Source organism: Typha latifolia, chromosome 6 (assembly GCF_019914945.1).
Source record: "Typha latifolia isolate L0001 chromosome 6, TyphaL0001v2, whole genome shotgun sequence".
NCBI lineage: Eukaryota > Viridiplantae > Streptophyta > Magnoliopsida > Poales > Typhaceae > Typha > Typha latifolia.
The window spans coordinates 13,108,084-13,130,254 of NC_133091.1; the positions used below are offsets into that span (position 1 = coordinate 13,108,084).

Below are 22,171 nucleotides of genomic sequence, written 5' to 3' on the forward strand. Positions count from 1 at the left end.
ATAATAGAGCCATATAAATCATTAAAAACAAGGAATCATCTACACTCTCACAATGTGATGGCAGTTGTCTTCCAGTGTGGAAACATCCATAAATTTACAGGACCAACTCAGAATGAAACACTTCCAACAACAAAGTTTAAGTTTGCCTCTCACGCAACCATAACTTATCTGGCAAAATCCTCTTCAATCCAATCAAAGACACCCTTCTTTTTTATTTCTTCTTTCTTTTTTTTTAAATTATTTTTTTTTTACAATTTATGTTCTGATTCTATAAGATTGTCTTCTTCTCATTTTGTTCCCATGATTCGTGCAAGTCTCACATATCCCACCACCAACTCCCCTCCCCCCATGTTCTTCTCTGCACCATTTGGAGTTCCCTTCCAAGAAGTGAAACTAAGTTTTTGTCAGATTAGAGCTCAATGATTCATTCACCATGTCTTTATATATTCTTCGTCTCATATGGAGATGATGATTAAAGAGAATAAGATTAGATAGAGAAATAAAGAGATGAAAGTTACTCTACTCATCTAAAGATAGTAGATATAAAGATATATAATTCCAATTATGCAATGATGACAGTATAGATGTTGGTATTAAGAAAAACAAGGGGTTAGAGTGTTGCTTAGCTGTCTAAGAGTGGGTTTAATTGCTTCATAAGTTATCCCTAATTACGTGCTATTGTTTCTTCTTTGTTGGACATTAGTGTTGATTGATAAGGACTATCTAGAAATGCTTCTTGATCAAACTTTTAGGGCTCACGTGGATAGATGGGCCTTAGGATGTTAACCATTTTAACAAGTCTCACTCATAATATTATTGTACTATAATATTAAGATGGAATTTTAGCAAGAATATAATGTACCGTTATGATATGTCGTAGAAGCTATGATGACCACTGGCCTTATAATTTGTATCTATAATACCTACAAATATAAATATATAACATTCAAAAAATTAAGTTATATGTCAATATGGACATTACCTTTCACATGAGAGATGAATGCTTGTTCATGTGATTGTTGTCTCAATCACAGTGATCATGATAAATCTTATGAACGACCACTTACATTTTAATTTTATTGAAACGAAAAAGGCACACAGGACACAGCTTCTTCTTTTTTTTAATTATTAATAATTTAAGAGTTTTTTTATTTATTACAAATTAGTCTCATAAAGCTTGAATACATTTTTTTTTGTGTGATATATATATATATATATATATATATATAATATTCATATGAAAGGAGATTTTCTTACAATAGGACCAAAGATACAGGTTGGAAATATATTTATTAAATGTATATTTCAGGGGGAACAAATGAAAGTTTTTATTTGGTAGGGGGAGGGGGAGTTGGGTTCTCCTTTTCTTCTATTATGAGTCTGAGACCCCTTAATTTCTTTTCCCCAGCCACAACCATTCCATTGCTTCACGCCTCTCTCTCTCTCTCTACAAACCAAACCCTTTCCAGGACTCTTCTCTCTCTCTCTCTACATATAAATATATCGAACTTTCTCTCTCTCTTCCTTCCTTTGTGTTGTTATAAAATGGGGATGCCTCTCCTCTGATTCCTCTCAGCAACCATTAATTCCATTTACATTCGAAGGTGGGTTTAATTGGTTTCCTTCTCCTCCTCCTCCTCCTCCTCCTCCTTGGTGAGGAGGGCCCTGTTGGAGAAGCAGGGCACGTGCGAAGCACATCTATCTCTCTCTACTTCCTCGTGCTTTGCGCGTGCTCCCCTTCTCCAACATGACCTTCTCGCCTCTCCAAGATGATCAGCACACCCTACAACTTGAGGTAATTTTTTTTTTATACTCTCATCTTCTTCCCTTCCTCAATGCTCGCTCGCCATTAATATTGTTGCTAGTCTTTAGTTACCCATCGCCATTCACCATTACTTACTTAGAAATTGGTTTGTTAATTTAAAGACCTACCGTCCATTCTTATGTGGATGGCCCACGTCCGTAGCAATGGCTTTTCTTGTATCAACTTCTTCTCTTTCTTTTTTTTTGGTGGGGGGGTGGGGGGAGTTGGGAGGGAGGAGGAGGAATAATTTGGTCATAAAATAAGAGTTAAGTTGGTCAACCCACGAGGTCAAAACGGTCAAAGAGGAGAACGAGTTTGACCACATTATTAGTGTGGAATTCGTCGGAGGGTTGATGAACGAGTCTGACCTTCCTTCTCTTTAGGGATGAGATCATCTACGGTTCCAAAAGCAGGAATTTCCTACAACGGTTACTTGGCAGGCATTACTGTCTAGTGAAGTGCTCGAGTGCCGATAAGAGGCGAGAGGCGAGTCACACCCATAACAGGAGATTCCTGCATCACGGCTGCAGGCGATCATCTCTTCACACGTGTTAGGTTTTTGACCCGAAGTCTCTTCACACGTGTTAGGGTCAACAATAGATTGTATTATTTTGAACTTTTTGCCTTGTGCTTGTATAGACGTCTAAAGCACCAAATATAGAGGGCGTGAGATTTAGAACCCAGACGCTATTGGCAGTGCAATACTACGGAGAAGGACTTATCATTCACTTGTTTGAAAAAAGAGAGGATGGAATACCACTTCACTCTGCAGTCTGTCCCCATAATAGAGAATGTTTACATACATACCCTTAATTTACCACCAAACAATGATTTCACATCACAATGCCACATGCTATTGAAACAAAGTTGGCTTTAAAACTCATCTGCTGCTTCATTGTGTTGTTCCAGCCCACCACAAAAAGGTTTGTCATCTCATTGGATGTCTTTTAACATAACGTTTGCTAAAGGAAAAGAAACATCTAAGATAGGGAGATGCAAATGGAGAAGCAAAGCAATACAAGAATTTTAGGGTCGGAGAAAGAAAATTGATAGCTAATATATAATGTTGGAGTAAGTTACAACAATTATTGGAGAATCAGCCAACTCTTGAATCCTCTCCACTTCCATTTAGTAGCTCTAAAGACCAAGAAAGCATTGATCTTTCAACCTGGACTAGGGTCCAGCTTCGGTGCGCTTTGCTTAAACAAGAGCACCTGTGCAAGCTGTGGCAGGTACAACTTCGCCATTCTTCTTAGCGGAGCTGTATTTCTTGGTGATAAACCTGAAACATTCACCATATGTTTAGACAGACGCAAATGGATCAGATAGTGATCACGTGGATTGCGAGAAAATTCTACTGGAAGTTGCAAGAAATTATTAACAGTTTACAGTATGTTAAAAGAAAAGAATTCCACTACATCTTATCTAATATGATTTGAGATACAGATAATGCTGAAAAGACACAGGAACGAAATGAGTGGCTAATGTAGAGAAAGAAACTTGCCACATTTGTGATATTCATGTTCCATTCTATCAGAGAAGAAGAGAATAAAGGAAAATGGCAGACAGGCTACCTGAAGAAATCTCTCCATAACAATTCAAACATGAGCCAGTTCATTCCACTATCAGAGTCACCAGTGCCATTCTTCTGATTTGATGTAGCCGAAATCGCTCTGAGAATCAAAATAGCATATCATCATGTAGAAAGGTAATGAAAATTATAATGAAGTTTTGAAACACACTTCTTTTGTCAATAAAAACCATGCAAACAAATAAAACAAAATATCCTAGTAATGAACCTTATACCTATTTGCAGTCTTCTTCAGTTCCTCATACATGAAGCGTGGAGAAAGGCATCCTGTAGCAAGCCATGGTGAGATTTTGCAAGAGAAATTAGCACCATATATACTACTATTTTTGTCCCCTTTGTTTGGTTGGGTCTGATATTCAGCTGCAAACTTTTTCAATCTCTCTAATGCTTCAGTCTCACCACCCACAAGAGAAGAACTAACAGCTGGTTTCCCATCCTAAATGATAAGACATACATTTTGGATCAGACACCTTTAAACTCATGAAAGAGGATATTAATTCTATAATTATCAGAACTGAGTCATTAGGTACTAGTTCAACCAGTAGGACATTTGTCAGACTGATTTTATTTAAAATTTAAAATATTAAATAATATAATTCTAATTCTAAAAACTAAAAAAATATATAAAAGCAATAATATTTGTATTTCTTCCAATATTTAGATATTTTGTAACTAATATTAAAGTTCAACTACATCAAATTATGTGATTTACACTTTCAATTTTTTAAAAATATAATTATTTTTAATTTTAAGTCTAAATTACTCTTAGGATAAATAATAAAATAGTTAAATATGAAGGACAACTACTAGATAATTTTGAAAAAAAATGAGAAATCCAACCAGTCCGTAGTCCGTAGAAATCCATCTGGGTTGTATGGTTCTCTTATTAAACCGCCAGGTCAAATGATTTTTACCAGGTCAATTGCATTTCTAATCTTATAACAAAACTAAATTGGTCTGGTGATCAATTCACCGATCGACTACTCAATCAGGTCTGGTTTGATAATTATAGTTAATCCGCATGTCACACAAACACTACTGTACATCACACCTAAAAGTGAAACAAACTTACAAAAGGTGTGCTGAAAGTTTGAGGTCATACAGAGTCAGGATTTATTTAGCAATTATTTCTTATAAACCATAGCAAAACCAAGGAAAATATTGAATTTGACTCTGGTTAATCTTCATTACTCACATCTACAAGATTTCAACCATTTTCTCACATAATGCAGTGTGATGTTGGAATTTGTTAGTCATGCCTCAATCATTTAACCATCATTTATTCATTGATATATCCACATGGAATCTACACTCATCCTAGTCCCTGGTAGGACGTTAATGTTAAAATTTCAGCAGAAAGCCTGGTTAGTGCTAGTCATGGTTACTCAAAGATTAAAAAGGATAAAACTTATTACGAATGAGGTAAACATTTGACTTCAATAAGGGATATATTCATGGGATTGATAAATGATACAAAAGGTGCCATTTTCATCTGGAAATTTCAACTCAAATTAAAATTTATTCCCAGCAAGTCCATTGATAAACCACTATCAAGACAGGTAATAATGAAAGCACAATAACAAAAAAAAAGTATATTTGCAACCAATGAGTAACATATTTGCCACAGCCACATCACACAAAGACTAAATAGTTGGTATTTAAGTACAGATACAGTTTTGCTTCTTTAGTGACCCCAGGAGGAGGCTCCTAACCAATGATTGCAACCATTATTTTTCAGTGAATTTGTCCTGCTAATCTTTTCTATGAATCCCAGATATGCAGTTCTCTACACTCAACCATGAACAGTATTTAGCCAAATCAGCTTTAGCAGAACTAAGCAATGAAATCTTGTATTGGTTGACTTTATCAGCTAGCCTGGAGAGTTCAATAGCATATGAACTTGTCATGAGTGACTTAGGACTTAGGAGATTACGATGCCAAAGATAATAAAATGTTTAACCAACAAGGCCATCTGTGAAGATCCTAGCACGAGAGCTAGTTATCATGAAATTATTCTGGTATTGATAGAATTTCCAAGCAAGTTAAAAGAAAAGTTGTATATACATAGGTTATAAAACCAAGCTTTAACAAGTGAATCATTTTGCTGCAATTCAGTGAGATGGGTCCTTGAAGTACCTGATCCTAAACCCGATAGTAGACTTCATCTCACATCTTAAATTGATCCTAAACCCAATAGTAGATTTCATCTCACATCTTAAATTACACGATCTTCAAGTTTCTATTCGACTTGATGTGATAGTTCAGGTAAGAGGTTCCGTTAAAAACAGCATGAAGCAATGGATCCACCTCACCATTGCTTTATAACCTTATAGACAACAGATGTGAAGTTGAAGTCTCTGCATTGCGAACTAGTAATTATCCCAACCAAGATATTCCAAAGGTATATACATCTTTAGTCCCTAAATGGCTCAAATAAAGGTGCAACAAGTAAAGGATAAATTTAGCTAAAAGTTGTCTACCCTTTTCTCCGGCAATTTAGCAAAATTAAAGAATAATTCTTTCTGCCTAAGGTTAAAAAGAAGGTATAGGATTTGCAGTAGAGGAGATAAATTTAGGGGAAACCTGAGACATTGCCGATGCCGGATTAAGCCCGAGCTCGGTCAAGCTCGGGAGCTCCCCGGGCTCCACCCCGCCCCTTGCCGGCAACCCCTTGATCTGATCCAAGGCTTCGATCGTCCGCCTCACAGCAACCCCCTTCACCCTCTCCCTGAACCCGCCATAATTCGACGGCATCTGGTCCAGCTCAAATGGCAGATCATCCACATGATACAATGTACTCCCCCAGAAGTACTTCACCTCCACCCCCTCCTTCTCCATCGCCTTCTCCACCCTCTCCTCCGCCCTCACCTCATCGTGCGACACCTCACGGTGCGCGTACACCGCATCGGCCCCCACCGATCTCGCCAGCTCAGGCAACACCGTCTCCGGCCGCCCGATCCTCACGACGAGATCCGACCCCCGGGCTTTAAGCCCTTGGCGGAGGTTGGCGACGGAGTCAAGGAGGAAGGCGGCGCGGAAGGGCCCGGTCTTGTCGAACCCGGAGGAGGATTTGCCGTAGTCGCGGGGGTCGAAGAGGTAGACGGGGAGGAGGGAGAGCGATTCGGCGCTGGCGGCGGCGAGGGCCTCGTTGTCGTGGACCCGAAGGTCGGCGCGGAACCAGACGACGGCGCAGCGGCGGAAGGCGGCGGGGTGGGAGGGGGCAGCGAAGCGGCGGTGGAAGAACTGAGAGGGGGATTGGAGGAGGGAGTTGGAAAATTTGGAAGCGGTGGGGTTCTTCTTGGACTTAGGATTGGAGGAGGAAGAGGAGGCGAGGGAGGTGATTTGGGTGGGGATCTTGAGGTGGGTTTGGAATGGGGAGAGGGAGGAAGGGGAAGTGGGTTTTGGGGAAGGGAAGAGGAAGAGGAGGTGGGAGGAGAGGGAGAGGGAGAGGGAGGAGAAGGGGAGTGGGGAAGTGGCGGAGGAGAGAGAGAGGGGGTGGTGAGGGGTATCTTCTTCTTGGGATGGAAAGTGGAAGTCTTGAGTTTCGAGGGTATCTGGGGTTTGGGGAGAGGGGAACGGTGGAGAATGGTTGGGTTCCATGGGAGAGGGGGAGAGGAGGATGAGAGTAACAAAAGATGGAGAAAGAGAGATTAGAGGAGGAGGAGAGGAGATTGGGTTTTATTTTTTCTCTTTTGGGTTTGGTCAGTTTGGTTGGGTTGGTTGGTGGATATGTATTCTATCTGTTTCTTTTAGTTCCTCGCTACTATTGAGTTTTAGAATGTGTACCAACCAAATAGGGTAGGTGGAGAATTTTATTCTTATTTTTATTTTATTTTTTCTAATATGTAGGTTTAGTAATCAGGTTCCAATTGAGTCGGATTCATATTGAGTTGCAGTAACAATGTAAATATGAATACTGACTTATTTATTAAATATAAATGAGTTGCCGTAAGTTATTCATACTTATATAAATTATTTAAATTATAAATAAGTTTTTTTAGGCGATAAATAGATTATTCAGATTATAATTAGGTTGCCGTGTCTTGAATAAAAGTTAAAATTTTATTCAAAATGTTTCTTTGTTTTGATATTAGATAATTAGGAGGCTGAATGTTTCAAAAAAGTAGATAATAAGGTCTTTATTAAAATAGACAATATTTCCAGAGTTTTAGGTGTATTAAATCTTTTATTTTTCGGATTGAATCCAAGCTAGATTGGTTGGATAATTTAGGTGGCATTCTTCCTCTCTCCCTGGGCCAAGGACCAGGGCTCTAAGCTACCTCGACAGATTCCCATAACACTCAAATTTCAATATAAAAGCTTCATATCCTTTAGAAAAGGAAAGGGGACCTTAAACAAACAACAAGTTCTTCACACTAGTTCCTGTTAATTTAAGTTGACATCAAATATCCAAAAGTAAATGCCAAAATTGGGCCAAAGCTAAACACATCATTAAAGATATGTAAACATTATCTCGAAATTTCTTTTCCACGTAGAATGTCAGGTTAACCAGAGCAAATCCAACAGGAATTGGACTAATAAGTGTAAAACTATACCTTCCTATGCACAGAGAACATATATTGACGCAATTCATTCGGTAATCAAGAATGGAGCAGCACCATTCCATTTCAACTCTCTAATACATGACAGATATAATACGAGGAACCATCTGGCAAGATTTTGCACAGGTGCTGCTACCAGGCCCTGACTTCTGGTACAAAAATCCAACTGCTTAATGGACACCGATAAATTGAAAAGAGAAAGATTTATCTAGTGCTCAAACAAAGAAATAGATTATGGCGAGCTAAATTTTCCAGTCTGGTTGAAACTAACAAAATTAGGCCCAAAGTTTCAAAGAGGAAATCTTAATACAACTAATCTTCCTCCTCGCCCTCGTTCTCTGCAATGTTGAAGTACCGGAGCTCATAGACATTGCGGTCTTTGTTGGATGAGATTACCCTCAGCCAATCCCGAACATTATGCTTTTTCAAGTACTTCTTCGTGAGATACTTTAAGTACCTGAGAGAAACAAGATTCAGTAAAATAAGATTGCAATGAGATCAGCACATACAAAGGGCAAATGCCGAGAAAATAATATCATCAAAATATCAAATCATAGCCAGAACTTTTAACTGTCTTCAAGCTCTATGATGAACATATAAGATTCAATGAAGGGCTGGGTGAGGGGACTCGTCTCGTCAAAGATAAGATGTTTTAGCAGTTTACTTTGAGCATAACATGAGAATTCTTACTATACAGATATACTCCTTATTCCTCGCTTCTCACACAAACAGCTTTGCTTTCCATCATCCCGAAGTTCAGGATTGGAGGGATTCCTATCCATTGACATCAACTCCCGCACAGAACTTTCAAATTCCTTATTTATCTACTTACAACTGCAAACTTAACCACTTTCTTCAAGGAGATAATTCATATACTTATGGAGTCATTACAAGCGGAACTTACATTACAACAAACTAAATGAAAATAATATGAAATTAATTCGAAAATGGTGAACACCTACTCTGAACTAAAAGATCACTGGGCAAAATTATAGTTGATTCACTGTGATACCCTTGCGAGTTAAAGCTATCACAATTAACAGTACGACTGAGCCCATAAAAGGTCACGTCTATTTATCAACCAAAAAGATATTGTTAGAAGTTATTATGACAACAAAAGAGGACCAAATTAGCAATCAGACGACTAGTTACATCAAATCCAACAATATTCTACCAAAATAAAAATAATATATGAATTATAACAAGGAAAATGCAAAGGGATGCTTTTTAAACTAGTGTTTCACTGAGATTTAATCATCAGATACTTGAAAACATTTGGGACCCCAACGTCATTGAAACCAATAAATTTCTTATCCACCAAAGATATATCATGCTAACATCTTAGGATGAAATTAATAGAACGATTCAAAATAACGAGTTAAGATTTCGATAAGACCTCTTGGAAAAGGGCCCGTCGGAGGTGACGGTAATCTTGCTCTTCTCCCGGGTGACTGTGACAGCATCGCCGAAAGCTCCGGCCTTGCCGCCGGCAACCTTGATCCGCTCCTGTAGGAACTTCTCGAGCGAGGCGATGTCCATGATCTTGTCCTCCACCGGCTTCCCACAGTCGATGACGAAGGTGGAGCCCTTCTTCTTCCCTCCCTTCGTCACCATTGCGCTCGCTCCACGGCTCATCGTTCCTGCCTTCCTCTCTCCTCGCGGCTAGGGTTAGGATTTAGGGTTTCCTGAAGGCGGGCGAATGGGGTCATGAGGATTACCTATATAGATCTGTAGATACGATACGATATTTCGCAGCTCGTTGTATCTAGTGTTCCACTGAAATTTCCGACGGTGTTGATTCGTTTTGGGGCATTAGGAATTCACAATGCCTTGTTACTGGACGAGGAGTGTTTTAGTTATGTTGTTCCTAGGATGCACGTTATAAGACAGGGATTAAGTTTGCCCGGGCTTATTTGAGACGGGTTGGGTCCGTCTATATAAATTGGGTCAGGCCGATATCGACAGTTAAAAATTTAGGATGAGATGCATTCTAAATTATCAATGGTATTGGTATCTCCTTTTATATATGTGATCAAAGTCGTTGAGTAATTGTTTGGTTTGAGGCTATCTTCCGAACTTGATTAGTTAATCTTATTTATTTCTTAGTTTTAATTTATAAAAAAATAATAATTAAATATAAAAATATTAAAAAAAATTAATTACTGCACCAGTTTAAGAGTCCTGAACTAGTTCAGGAGAGAAGTTCTTAGTCATCAAGATCGACAAAACCATTCATGCTCCTATAAATTATTACTTTGCATGGATGCAATTCATGTTTTGATACAGATATATGTCAGAGTGGAATATATGTTTAAATAAGATATTTTAGAAAGGTATATACATAGCCTCCATTTACTTAGCTAGAAGAACAGAATATCAACACACTCGGTTAAAAAGGAATAAAACATGCACGTCTCTAATAGACAAAATTACCAACGAAAGCCATCCACTGTAACAAATTCAAGTGAAAGAAGAAAAATAACATATTGTAACAATAGACATAACATGGTAATCTCAAGTAAACAATCAACAACTAGTGCTTCATAGCTTACTCAATCTGTAGCACTAGTAGCTAAGAAGTTAAAAGCTGATGAAGAGCTCATCTCTTTTGCTATTGCTTCTCTCTTGCTCTTTATATGTAACATTGCACTCAATCAATGGACATCTGATGCTGGCTGGTTAATTCGAGACGACCTCTGATTAAGCTGATCCCGTGCCGGTGTTGCTATGGTCGCCAAAGATGCGCTTGCGGAAGTCGGAGACCATCATCGGGAGGCCTTGGCGGAGCGGGATCTTGGGCTCCCAGCCGAGGAGCGTCTTGGCACGGGTGATGTCGGGCTTGCGCTTGTGCGGGTCATCCTCTGTGTTAGGTCGGAACTCAATCCGTGCATTTGAGTCAATTGTGTCCTGCACCACCTTGGCCAGTTCCAGCATGGTGAATTCACCTGGGTTTCCTAGGTTGAATGGCCCTATATGCTCCCCTTCCATCAAGCGCATCAACCCCTCAACCTATTATTCCAATTTGTATCAAAACAACATCAGTAAAACATTGCGAGCATTTCTGCGCTAATATCATATTAACTCATCGCCTACTCTAAAAACTTAACCTTCTAACACCTTCTAACACTAGTAATATTCTCTTCTATATATAGTAGACTCAATAAATAAAGACTTATGTTTGTCCATAATGGCACTGTCATTCTCTCATTGGCTTGATTGATGAAGACAAACCTCAGACTATAAACCCACAAATGTGTTACTATTTGTGGGGGATCTCCATTTAGTTTATTTAGGATGAGCACTGGTCTCTTACTGAAATAAAAGCAATAAAATTTGGAGCAATACCCATTGATATCATTTGTCCTGTTTAGGGTTCACCCATTTCCACATGTTTAAACTTTAAATGCCGAAATTAGTGCTAGGTGGTCCCTAAATACACAATAGTTTTGTTTGTAACGGTGAGTAGTACAAAATGCATTTAGAATGTACCAGACATTACACTAATATGTGCAAACGAAATTATAACACGTCTCATGAAATATTATGGTTGGTTGGCAATTGGCAAACGAATGGACCCCACTTTTTTTTTTTGCACCAATCCCAGGTTATGAAACTAGGCCACGAGGCACCAAACATAGACAAAATTTATAATTTAAAATTAAAAAAAATTAAAAGAGAAACATAGAAGATGAGTAAATATACTAATTAAACTAACTCACCAGATCAGAGACATATTGGAAGCTCCTTGTTTGCTTTCCGTCACCATAAACAGTCATGGGCTCCTTCCTCAGGGCCTGAAATCAAATAAATTCTTAAGACTTTCTTCATAAATATGAACAAAGGCAGGTGGTTATTAAAAAAAGGAAAAAGAAACCCCTAAATATTTAAGTTAGATTCCCACCCATCAGACTGGAATAATTTAGTACTGATACTACTTAATTCTAACACAAATAATATATTAAAATCAAGAAAAAATTATATTAAAAAAAAAGAATTAGAGGAGACCAACCTGGGCGACAAAGTTGCTGACGACCCGGCCATCATCGATGCACATGCGAGGCCCATATGTGTTAAAGATCCGAGCAATCCTCACCTAAATCCACGAACATTATAGTTAATCAAAATAACGCTAATTAATCTCCTAATTAACCAAAAGGGGTTGCACACTAATCACCTCGAGTTGCGCCCCACGGTGGTAGTCCATCGTCAACGTCTCCGCCGTCCGCTTCCCCTCGTCGTAGCAACTCCGCACCCCTGCACCCACCGCCACGTGTCGGTTTCAGCCATACAGGAGAGGTTCTACTACTACTACTACTACTACTACTACCACAACTACTACCCAACCAACTACCCAAAGTCTGAAAGACTAAGAATATTTGTAGAGTAATTAATTACCGATGGGATTGACATTGCCCCAGTAGGATTCAACCTGCGGGTGTTGCAGTGGATCGCCGTAGACTTCGCTTGTGCTTGTGAGGAGGAATCTGGCACCCACCCTCTTCGCCAGCCCAAGCATATTGAGCGTTCCTACTACGTTAGTCTTGTAAGAATCTACACGAGTTAAGGGATCCAAACCAAAATAAGCTGTAGATCTACGAAAGATCATCAATAAGAGCGAGATTTTATCGCCCAAGTTGGTAAAATCGAATTTCGATCAGCAGATTAAAGATGGTAAAAAGAAAAAGAAAAGAAAAAGGATATGATTGTCTTGACTGGGTTGTACTTGTAATGAACAGGGGATGCCGGGCAAGCGAGATGGTAGATCTGATCGACCTCGAGAAGGATCGGCTCGACGACGTCATGGCGGATGAGCTCGAAATTGGGCTTCCCAAAGTGGTGCATGACGTTCTCCTTCCTCCCTGTGAAGAAGTTATCCACCACGATAACGTTATCCCCCCTCGCGATAAGCCTATCCACCAGATGGCTCCCCACGAACCCGGCCCCTCCGGTGACCACGATCCGTAGCCCCTTCCTCTTCAGGCCGAGCGGCACTTTCCCCCCTACGAATCCCCTCGCCTCCTCGTACACCGACCGATGGCTCACGGTAGCCGTGGATCTCTGCGCCAAGCCCACCATCAGGTGGGTCGCCGCCGCGGAGCTCGCGGCCGGGGAGGCGCGAGAGGCGAAGGAGAAGATGACGGAGGTTACGACGATGCCCAGAAGCCCGAATAGGAGGCGTTGCTCGCCGAGGAGGTACCGGACTGGGCGAGAGAGCCACGGGAGGCGCTTGGGGGGCTTCGGGGAGTAGCCCTCGGCTTCTTGGGGCTGGGACTCGTGGCCTCGGTAGATTAGCTCGGAAGCCATCTCGAGATTGAGGCGAGGTTGCGGCGGCGAGGGACCAAAACGTAAAAGATGAGGGATCTTATTTGTAAATAGGCAAAGCACCGGGGGCTTGATTTCTAAATAGTCCCCCCAGCCGGAGTCGCCGCGTGGGTGGTCGAATTGCAGGAGAGAAGGAGGCGAGATTTATAAAGCAAAAGAAGGGGGTCACGTTCTAATGCTCCGCCGGATCAGAAACAAGCTCTCCGCCTATGGCGTTTCCTGACCGTTCGATCGATCACCCGGTAAATGGCTGCCCACGTGGACTGCAATGCCCCCTCGGAGGACCGCTACGTGGACGTAGAGCTGTTTCCCGAGTCCTGACCCAGACTTTTGTTTTGACTTAATTAAATGACGGAATTACCCCTTTATTATTGCTGGCAAATGCTGTTATCCCTTTGTTTAATGACCAAACTGCCCCATGTGGAAGTTAGACAAGCATGTCCAAGTTGGCGCCGGTGGTGATGACGTGTCCCATGTTCCAATTATACCCCTCCGGAACTTTTTTATGATAATTAATTATAATTAGGGTTAGAGATGCTCCTATCCTGTGGAGATCATCTAAAAGGCCACTCCTTTTCGTAACAACTCCTCTACTAAGATTCCACATGAGGAAGGCGTCATCCTTAACCGATTCAGATCAATTATTTTTCAATTTGAGGAGAAGCTTCTTTTGGTGAATTAAAAAAAGAAGAACAAACTGTGTTGACTTTTGTACCACTTGGCACGTCCAGTTTGACATTAAGACGGAAATTTGCATTAAACCCCCCCAAGAATTATAAAACACACCTTTTTTTTTGTTGTAAGTAACCGTTGCAACCGCGCATAAATCGTCCCTTTGTTCTCAAACCTTCTCTTTATATTTTGGGTTTAGATGCATAGGTTTATAATCCCTTTGGGTCAAAGATAAGGTTCAATTATCAACCAATTTGGGTAGAATTAGTAGATATCATTTTTTTTATGACCAAGTAGATAATAGAGTTAATTTTAATTTTAAATAATTATTATTAAGAAGATTATTTAATAGTTTGGTAATTTAATTTAACAATTTAGTTCAGTCGATCGTTTGACGGTGCAATTAATTTAGATATGCAGTTTGACAGTGCAGTAACTTAAAATAATGTTACAGTATTCTCTATGCTTCTCATATTTAGTCTTCGTACTTTGAATGATAAGGTCTAATTTGTAAATAGTGACAAGACATGGTCCAAACTGAGAAAAAAAAAGAAATTTCCAATGATTGTGAGGTGGTGGGATCCAGTGAGTTGAGTTGGTGCGTGTAAGTTTGTGGTGTGGGCCCAATCATATAGGATGTGATTTGTGTGGTTAGGTTGGACTAGGTGTAGTTTGGGGAGATTGATCGAGTCATTTGTTTTGTCTCTTTACTCCTCGTATATATTTGGTTGCTAAAAAATAGAATTTAAATTTTTATAGATAAATACCAAATAAAATTTTGTTATATAATTAATTTTTTAATGATAGCACTTTAACCAAAAACCCTCGACTTATAAATGAGGAGTTGTGGACTTGGCCCATTGCATTTATCCTATATACTAACGTATGAAATTAAAAGCTATTTTGACATTATCCAAGTCAATCCTACACTTTTTTTTTTCTATATGATATAATCTCAAACAAATTTAACCCTATTCTACTTAGAAAGGAATATATATATATTATAATAATAATAATAATGATGCAAGGAAGTAGTAAGCTACCTGGCTGGAAAAGGACTCAAATTTTTGCATCTTTGCTAGAAAGCAAAATTAGACACGTCTTTCTATAAAATAAGTCATTGGAGCTTAGAAGAGTGCTTGATTTAAATCTTTCACAAGGCATTAATTTAATGTTGACAGTGTCTAATGGATAGTAATTGAAAATACTTTTCATGTGTTACAAGTAATGTGATTACCTCCTAACATTTATGAATGATTACTTCTTAGAATATGCTAATAGACTACATTAACCTATTTAATAAGTAATAACAATTTCAACACTTAGCTATATTATTATTTTTTTGGACAAATTTTCATTTTTGTTATAAAAAAAAAAGACTAGCTAATTAGAGATGCGTGATTATTAATATGAAAATTAATATAGGTTGTAATTTGTGAAGTAATGCTAACATTATTTTATCTTACGAGAAAAAACACATTTCTTTGTTGTGGCCGAGATAAACAAATGTCAAGATTCATATTTTCTTTTCGTTAAAATAAGACTCCACTTCATATCAATCAAAGAGTCATATTTTAAGTTTAGCCACTCTTTATTTTTCCACAAAATAAAAAGCTTTTTTCAAAAAATTATTTTAAGTAATATTGGCAATTTTTTGTACACGTCGATATATATTAATTTATACTGATATTTTTTATACACACCGATAAATAAATGCTAAGAAAAGACTGTTACGACGGTAATGTCTTCCGTAACTTAAATTTAAATAAAATTATATATTTTATTTATGTGGTTGTAATTCACTTACCTATAGATGATATACCACCATTAAGTCATTATTATTTATTTATTTATTTTTTAGGGCTCATATTAGATTATGAGTCTTAATCAGCTGTGTACTTTGTTATCTTATTTTTATTGCATATCACTATCTATACTTTAGTCACATCTAAAATTTTTTGTAAACTTTTTCTTAGTCTAGAAAAAGACCACCTAAGAAATATTTTACTAAAAAAAAGAGGAATTAATTAAGAATAATCCTAGGGTAATGACTATTTTTTGTTGTAAATATGTCAAAAGGGAGAGGATTAATTTCTCCAATAAGACTAACATTAATATTCTTCCATGAGATGGCATGTATGTGTAATCATAGAAGAGCATATAATGTGTGGAGATAAAATAAAAATACAGCAAAGAGGACTATATGTAAATTCCCACCTCTTCTCCATTGTACTATAATTTTTGTGCACATGCATCTCACATGGTACATGCTTAAGTTAATTAATCTCTTCTCTTTTGAAATTAGAATACAATTACAGCATGTTCATATAAAAGCATTAGTCTAGAACTTAGCATCTTAACTAGAAATAATAATTTTTAATGCACCGCTAATTGCGGTCCATGATAGAGGGGCCGGTGGATTATACGGCGACGAAGAGGAGATTAGCGACGAAAAAGAATAAGAATTAGGGTTCTTACTGAGTCAATACTAGTGCCAAAAATGATAGAGACTTGCAGAGATTATTAATGAGCAGTATTTTGGCAGTTAGCTTTTAGTTTTGGATATTTGGATTAATATTTGGGAAATTTTTAGCATGGAATTGTGGTCCTTGGAGGTCTTTGAATTGCCTTTTTTTTATTATAAATCTTTTCATATAAAGGAGGCTAAGGAGTATATTCCTATGTTGATAGTTGTTTTGTGGTCCTATACTTCAATGTGTGGAAGAACAATACTATGAAAGAAATGAAAATAGAAAGAGAATTCTAATATTAACAAGAAAAGGTTAGTAATAATGTACAAAGGAAAATTTAATGTTCATTAAAAGAAAAGGTTTTTTTTTTTTTTTCAATACAATTGTTACTAAAATCATCAGCTCAGTCAAATCTTAATTACTAAAAACTAAACCTAAATGTAAGTTATAAAATAACTATTTTACTCTTGTATAACTTGTTTATAAATGGTGATCTGAAAATTATCCAATACTATTTAATATCATATTCGAAGAACAGAATTTTCTATACAAGAAGCAGAATCGATGATAAATATTTTACTCTTGTATTGCTATAATTTGTAATTAATGGAGAGGCTACTGTTAGCATATTTTCCAGCATAAGGTTTCCATCATGATTAATTGGAGATTAGTACATTGCAACTACCTTGTGACTTGCTAGATACTAACTCTGAAACTTCTTTCTCTTCTACAGTAAATAGGATATGAATGTTTTTAACCAATCTTTGTCTATCCTTTCTCTCAGTTATTAGTTATTGACATGTTAGATAACTAATTGACCTAAAACTAAAACTATTAAGTAATAGACTCATAATATATGTTATATTCCTTATCACGTCTTGTGCAATCCATTACTTATACCTTACCAGGATAATACTTCCTGAAAAATAGAGAATAAAAGTAGGATGACGAGATTTAAACTAATATCATTTAGAAAAATTAGTTATGGTACTATATTAGATCATTAATTGATTCAAAAACTTAAGTTATTAGATAACGGACCAATAATGCTAATCGTGTCTTTTAACATACTACTCATGGGTGGATGTGGGTCAATCTAATTAGATAATTAAAATTAGACTCTTTTGAGTTTATGCTTAGTGCTCATTTTTCATCAGCAAAAATTGGGACAATTTGTTCTAGAGATCCTCTTATCTTTTATTCCATTCTTCTTGATGATTTTTGAAGCTTTGAACAATCTGAAGTTGACTGAATCAGACTGATTGCATATTGAATTTGAATCAATTTGGCTTGGTTTCTTTTACTTTGACTAATTCTCTGCTCTCATTTCATGGTAATGCCAAATTATGGAGGACCCCAAGGGTATGAACAATAATTCAATATGACCACTGTTTGATTACTCAACCTAATCCTACATTATAATTCAATTAATTTCTCAAATCATAAGCAACATTGATGTTTCAACATGTCCATGTCATGTGCCCTAGTTGAATTAATCTATGTGCTTAATTTTTCATGTGTCAAAATAGAATATCTAGATATAGCTCTTAGGTTATGAGAGGAAATGTGAATATATATATATATATATATTATTCGGTAGAGTATACAATGACATGCAATTGCATTAGCTGAAGAAGCCTCCTCTAGTGGCCAAAATATTGCATGAGTAATTTGTTGTTGGATATACTCATTTTAATACTTTAAGTATATAATCTTTTTATAGTTCACACTTTGTCAGTCTTTACAAGGGTTGTGAAAAGAGTAAACTACCATCATAGAGTTTAATTTGATAATAGTACAAGTAGTTTGATCCAATTTACTCATGGTAAAAGATATTGGCATGTTATTATCCCCTAAAAAAATTTCTTTCAAAATGAGACCCTCCTTCCTTAGTTTCATGAGTCAGAAGCTCGTAGGCTAAAAAGTTGCTTTATTCTTTTATTATCTAATGATAAATAGTTTTATAAAAAAGATCGAAATCCTCCTATTTATCCCTTCTATCTTTCCTCTCTGATCAGACAAAAGAATAAACTAAAATAAATTATCTCCAGCAATTCCACATAAGAAAGCAATTTTGCACATTTTAATTACAGCAAGCACCTATAAAGATATATTCCTATTCCTTTTTTATGAGACTTCAATTATTTCTCTCATAGACACCATGGAATGATACAAATGATTCTGTGGTACATAAAGAGAGGAATATTTTAATCTTGTGATACAAATGCTTCATGTGCATTAGTGCTTATAATATTATCAGATCAGCTAACATGCATGCATAAAGCCATACATCAAATATATCAAATATAACTTGTCCCCCCTCTAAATCCAAGTTTAACATGAAGATTAAGAAGACAACCATTCAATTAAGCAAAGCAAATTTTACTTAGTGCTGGATCTCTTCATGCAACTGCCCTCTTATTTATTTATCTTACTTGATTAATTCCTAGATCAGTTTATACGCCCTACTGCAAGTTACAAAGATTAAAAAGCAAACAATGTCTGCTAAGATTTCAGAGCAGAGAGAAATTTTGAAGTCATTTTTTCAAATAGCCTCTTGCACTCATTAACCAAACCTGTATGAAGCTTGGGCTTTTGTTCTTTCCAGTTAAGAATGAGAAGCAGAGATGGAGAATTTTAGCACCATAGATAGAATATAAACAACAGTTTTGAGGCAGAGAAGAACTAACTTCTCTTGATAAGAAAGTAAAGGTCACATCGGGAAGAACTAACTTCCCTAATCAAAGAAAGTGCTTATGAAAAGCAATTATCAAAGTTAAGAGTTGCTTGCTCTCAGCTTCTAATCTTTTTGTTGGGGGGCATCCACTGATAACAACTGCTTTGTGTACTGGTGAACTTTTGATCCTGATCCTGACTGATGATCATAGTACTCAACCACTGCAGCTCCGGCTAATGCAGCTAAAGTGAGAGCTTGAGCATGTAATCTGTCAATAGAACAAAAATAATTTCTTCAGATGCTGTCGGGATGGTAATGATAAAGTTCTTAATTTCCAACAAATTACTATACAAAGACTCTTCCTCCTACAGTTTGTATTTGATCGTGCAGGCTAAGAAACAAGCAGTCTCTAACCATATAAGTATGAACATCATGTTTACTTGCACTTGATTACAAGAAATAGATGGCCTCCACTAAGGCCTCAGTGACATAGACCTTACTGATACAAGACCAAATTTCTCTAAGAAATATAACTGTACAGTTAAATTCCTCTAAGAAATATAACTGTGCAGTTAACAATTTGGACTACCATTGGAAATTAAAAGGGAAAAGGGAGACGCCTCAACTCTAACAAAATCTAACGAACACATCCTTGTGCTGTAAAAAGAAACCTTCAGAGAGTACATGTGTGTTCTGAAACCCTAATGGCATAAGAAACAAAGGCACATTCAAAATGGTGGACTCCTGTCAGCCCTCTACTGAGATTAGAAGGAGAGAAAAAAAAAAAAGACTATCAACTCTAACAAGCACATCTTTGTGCTGTAAAAAGAAACTTTCAGAGAGTACATGTGTGTTCTGAAACCCTAATGGCATAAGAAACAAACGTATTTAGACATTCAAAATAGTGGACTCCTGTCAGCCTTCTACTGAGAATGCTCTTCCTTAAGACTTTGGACTAAAAACTGATCACAACAAAGTTATGACTAATATTTGAACAAGCATGAAGGATGACTATGAGGTATCATTTCTGATAGAGCTCCAAAGTTGGCTAGAAAGCTGAATGCCTGGATCATATGCAAACTTTAGAAAGGCTTGAGAATCAATTTGAATTTTCTTATTTATTGTTAATTTTGAAATTTAACATATCCTCAAATCTCAATACAACTTCTAATCAGGCAAGGTCAGGATGGAGCTCTAAAAGACCACAAGATGATTCCAAGATTCTTGGCTTACATATAGATATGGATACATTTAAGAGTACCGTTATGCAAATAAGATCACCTTTTATCATAGAGAGGATCTTGTATTTAAAGTCTTTCATAGCCATGCTATTATCAACATAGATGATTTGCTTCTGCTGAAAGTAGACACAAGTACATAACCTGATTAACCCAATGCGTTGATGCTACAACATCAACACAAGCCAATGCAATTTTAATCCATTGCATTGTTGAGTTGGCTACTAAGAAGTGAGAACAACCAACCTGATAAAGGCTTTGGTCAAGCTATTGTTGGGATCTTCTATTGGCCTTCAAACCGACATAATCAAAAATAAAAAATCCTCTCTAGGTTGTTTTATGCCAAAAATAGGCTAAAAAGAAAGAGAAAACAACACTTGGTTTCTGCATATAGGCATGCACCAATAAACTTACAGTTCTTAGCAAGTTATGTCATAATGCAAACATATTTATTAGAAGGATAATTGTAATACATATATAGAAGGATGTGATGTGGCAATGTATCAGGATTCAGGAGCTTTACCAATGGGCCAAGTAATGTAGGCTAGGCTTGTATTCATCAAGCTAGTGTGAGTGTATTTGGCACGATTCAGGAAGAACTTATTGAATTCAATATTGACATTTATTTGTATCAAGATATCAACTTGAGGAAGATAAAGTTCTGTAATTGGTACAAGTTTGGTGTACACCAACACTGATAACTTATAAACATGGTGGGTGCTGTGTTACCTCACTACTCCACCACATCAAAAAGCAAAGTCTGTATACCTAATCTGACATTGAATTTTCTTTATGCAATCACTTCCCTTCTCCCATTTCTAATTTCCCCTTGCTCTAAGGCAAGACAATTTTGTTCTTAATTTTCTTTTAGAACGATTTCTTTCTGGTCACTAAACTCTTATGGTTAGCATCTACCAGATGCCAATATTTAAGCAAATTAAAATTCTTTGTAGTCATGATGGACCCTCTAAATATTTCTCCTTCCTCTTCTATTACGCAGATCAATTTTCTTAATGAAATTGAGAAAATTGACTCCTTTCTCAATAAGCATATCCTTATAAGCAGATATGCTTATTTATACAAGTTTTCTCAATGAAATTGACGCCTTTCTCAATTAACTCCCCCGAATTAGGAATTCCCCACAAAACTTCTTGACAGGTAAACATCAAAATATCTGCTTTTCCGAGATAAAGGAGGGAAGTTTTTGTAAATTTCTCTACCCACTTGCGCCTAACAAATATCGAGTTATGGGCAGCCAAAAGATCAAAACCCATCTAGATTATAGTAGAAAATCCCCAACTAGGCGTTCGTATCCGAAACAAATTTATCAATAAACCCCAAATAAAACGATCAAATTAAAGAGAAAAATCGAACCTTGCGTGGATAATCTTAACACTGGGCTTCATATTCGGCCGAGACCAGTTGTACGCGATCGAGCCCCCAATCCCAGTCAGCCAAAGAGACCCTTAATGCCAAAATATTTACTCATATAAACAAATGGGATACCCAAATCCCTTAAATAAAAGTAAAAAAAAAAATCACCAAAAGAGTTCAAAAGAAATGGAAAATCTTGGAATTACCAACGGCTCGAAGCTTATGCTCCACGACCCACTTCCTCAACGACTCCATTGTGGTTTTGTTCTCCGCCATTTCTTTTGTCTCCTTTAATTGCAGGGGAAAGTTTAGAAGAACAAAACGAAGAGAGATGGAAGAGAAAAGAGACCGACGTCTTTATTTATAGGTGGAAAGCAAGTCGTAGCGACTAACGTGCGCTCGTGGCGCACATCTTTAACGTTCGCCCATACGTCAGCTAACCCGACAAGGACCAGAAGGA

At 37.2% G+C, this 22,171-nt stretch overlaps 4 protein-coding genes and 1 long non-coding RNA gene across 7 annotated transcripts; 1 reads left to right on the plus strand and 4 right to left on the minus strand.

Moving 5' to 3' along the window:
• Window positions 1–1,431: 1,431 nt before the first annotated feature.
• LOC140790598 (uncharacterized) lies at window positions 1,432–3,587 on the plus strand. 2 transcript variants are annotated; one of them, XR_012109419.1, is made up of 2 exons: window positions 1,432–1,795; window positions 2,188–3,587. It is a non-coding gene; the product is annotated as an uncharacterized lncRNA (long non-coding RNA). The 2 variants fall into 2 exon arrangements; XR_012109420.1 differs by having other exon boundaries at window positions 3,251–3,587.
• LOC140790595 (blue-light photoreceptor PHR2) lies at window positions 2,672–7,852 on the minus strand. Its single transcript, XM_073140733.1, has 4 exons — window positions 5,979–7,852; window positions 3,611–3,831; window positions 3,379–3,477; window positions 2,672–3,086 (listed from the first exon to the last, which is right to left on the minus strand). The coding sequence occupies exons 1-4, from the start codon at window positions 6,993–6,995 to the stop codon at window positions 3,005–3,007; spliced, it is 1,419 nt and encodes a 472-aa protein (XP_072996834.1). The 5' UTR covers window positions 6,996–7,852; the 3' UTR covers window positions 2,672–3,004.
• A 136-nt stretch (window positions 7,853–7,988) lies between these two features.
• LOC140790597 (large ribosomal subunit protein eL22z-like) lies at window positions 7,989–9,662 on the minus strand. The gene is made up of 2 exons (XM_073140736.1): window positions 9,354–9,662; window positions 7,989–8,414 (listed from the first exon to the last, which is right to left on the minus strand). The coding sequence occupies exons 1-2, from the start codon at window positions 9,590–9,592 to the stop codon at window positions 8,270–8,272; spliced, it is 384 nt and encodes a 127-aa protein (XP_072996837.1). The 5' UTR covers window positions 9,593–9,662; the 3' UTR covers window positions 7,989–8,269.
• A 724-nt stretch (window positions 9,663–10,386) lies between these two features.
• Window positions 10,387–13,582, minus strand: LOC140790596 (UDP-glucuronic acid decarboxylase 4-like). Of its 2 annotated transcripts, none has more exons than XM_073140734.1 (6): window positions 12,659–13,582; window positions 12,353–12,500; window positions 12,132–12,211; window positions 11,967–12,050; window positions 11,677–11,751; window positions 10,387–10,966 (listed from the first exon to the last, which is right to left on the minus strand). In XM_073140734.1, exons 1-6 carry the CDS (start codon window positions 13,259–13,261, stop codon window positions 10,658–10,660), a joined length of 1,299 nt encoding a protein of 432 aa, XP_072996835.1. In that variant the 5' UTR covers window positions 13,262–13,582; the 3' UTR covers window positions 10,387–10,657. The 2 variants fall into 2 exon arrangements, with proteins under 2 accessions (XP_072996835.1, XP_072996836.1); XM_073140735.1 differs by having other exon boundaries at window positions 12,353–12,495; window positions 12,654–13,409.
• A 5,468-nt stretch (window positions 13,583–19,050) lies between these two features.
• LOC140790050 (uncharacterized) lies at window positions 19,051–22,075 on the minus strand. The gene is made up of 3 exons (XM_073139959.1): window positions 21,918–22,075; window positions 21,712–21,802; window positions 19,051–19,367 (listed from the first exon to the last, which is right to left on the minus strand). Exons 1-3 carry the CDS (start codon window positions 21,985–21,987, stop codon window positions 19,223–19,225), a joined length of 306 nt encoding a protein of 101 aa, XP_072996060.1. The 5' UTR covers window positions 21,988–22,075; the 3' UTR covers window positions 19,051–19,222.
• Window positions 22,076–22,171: the final 96 nt, after the last annotated feature.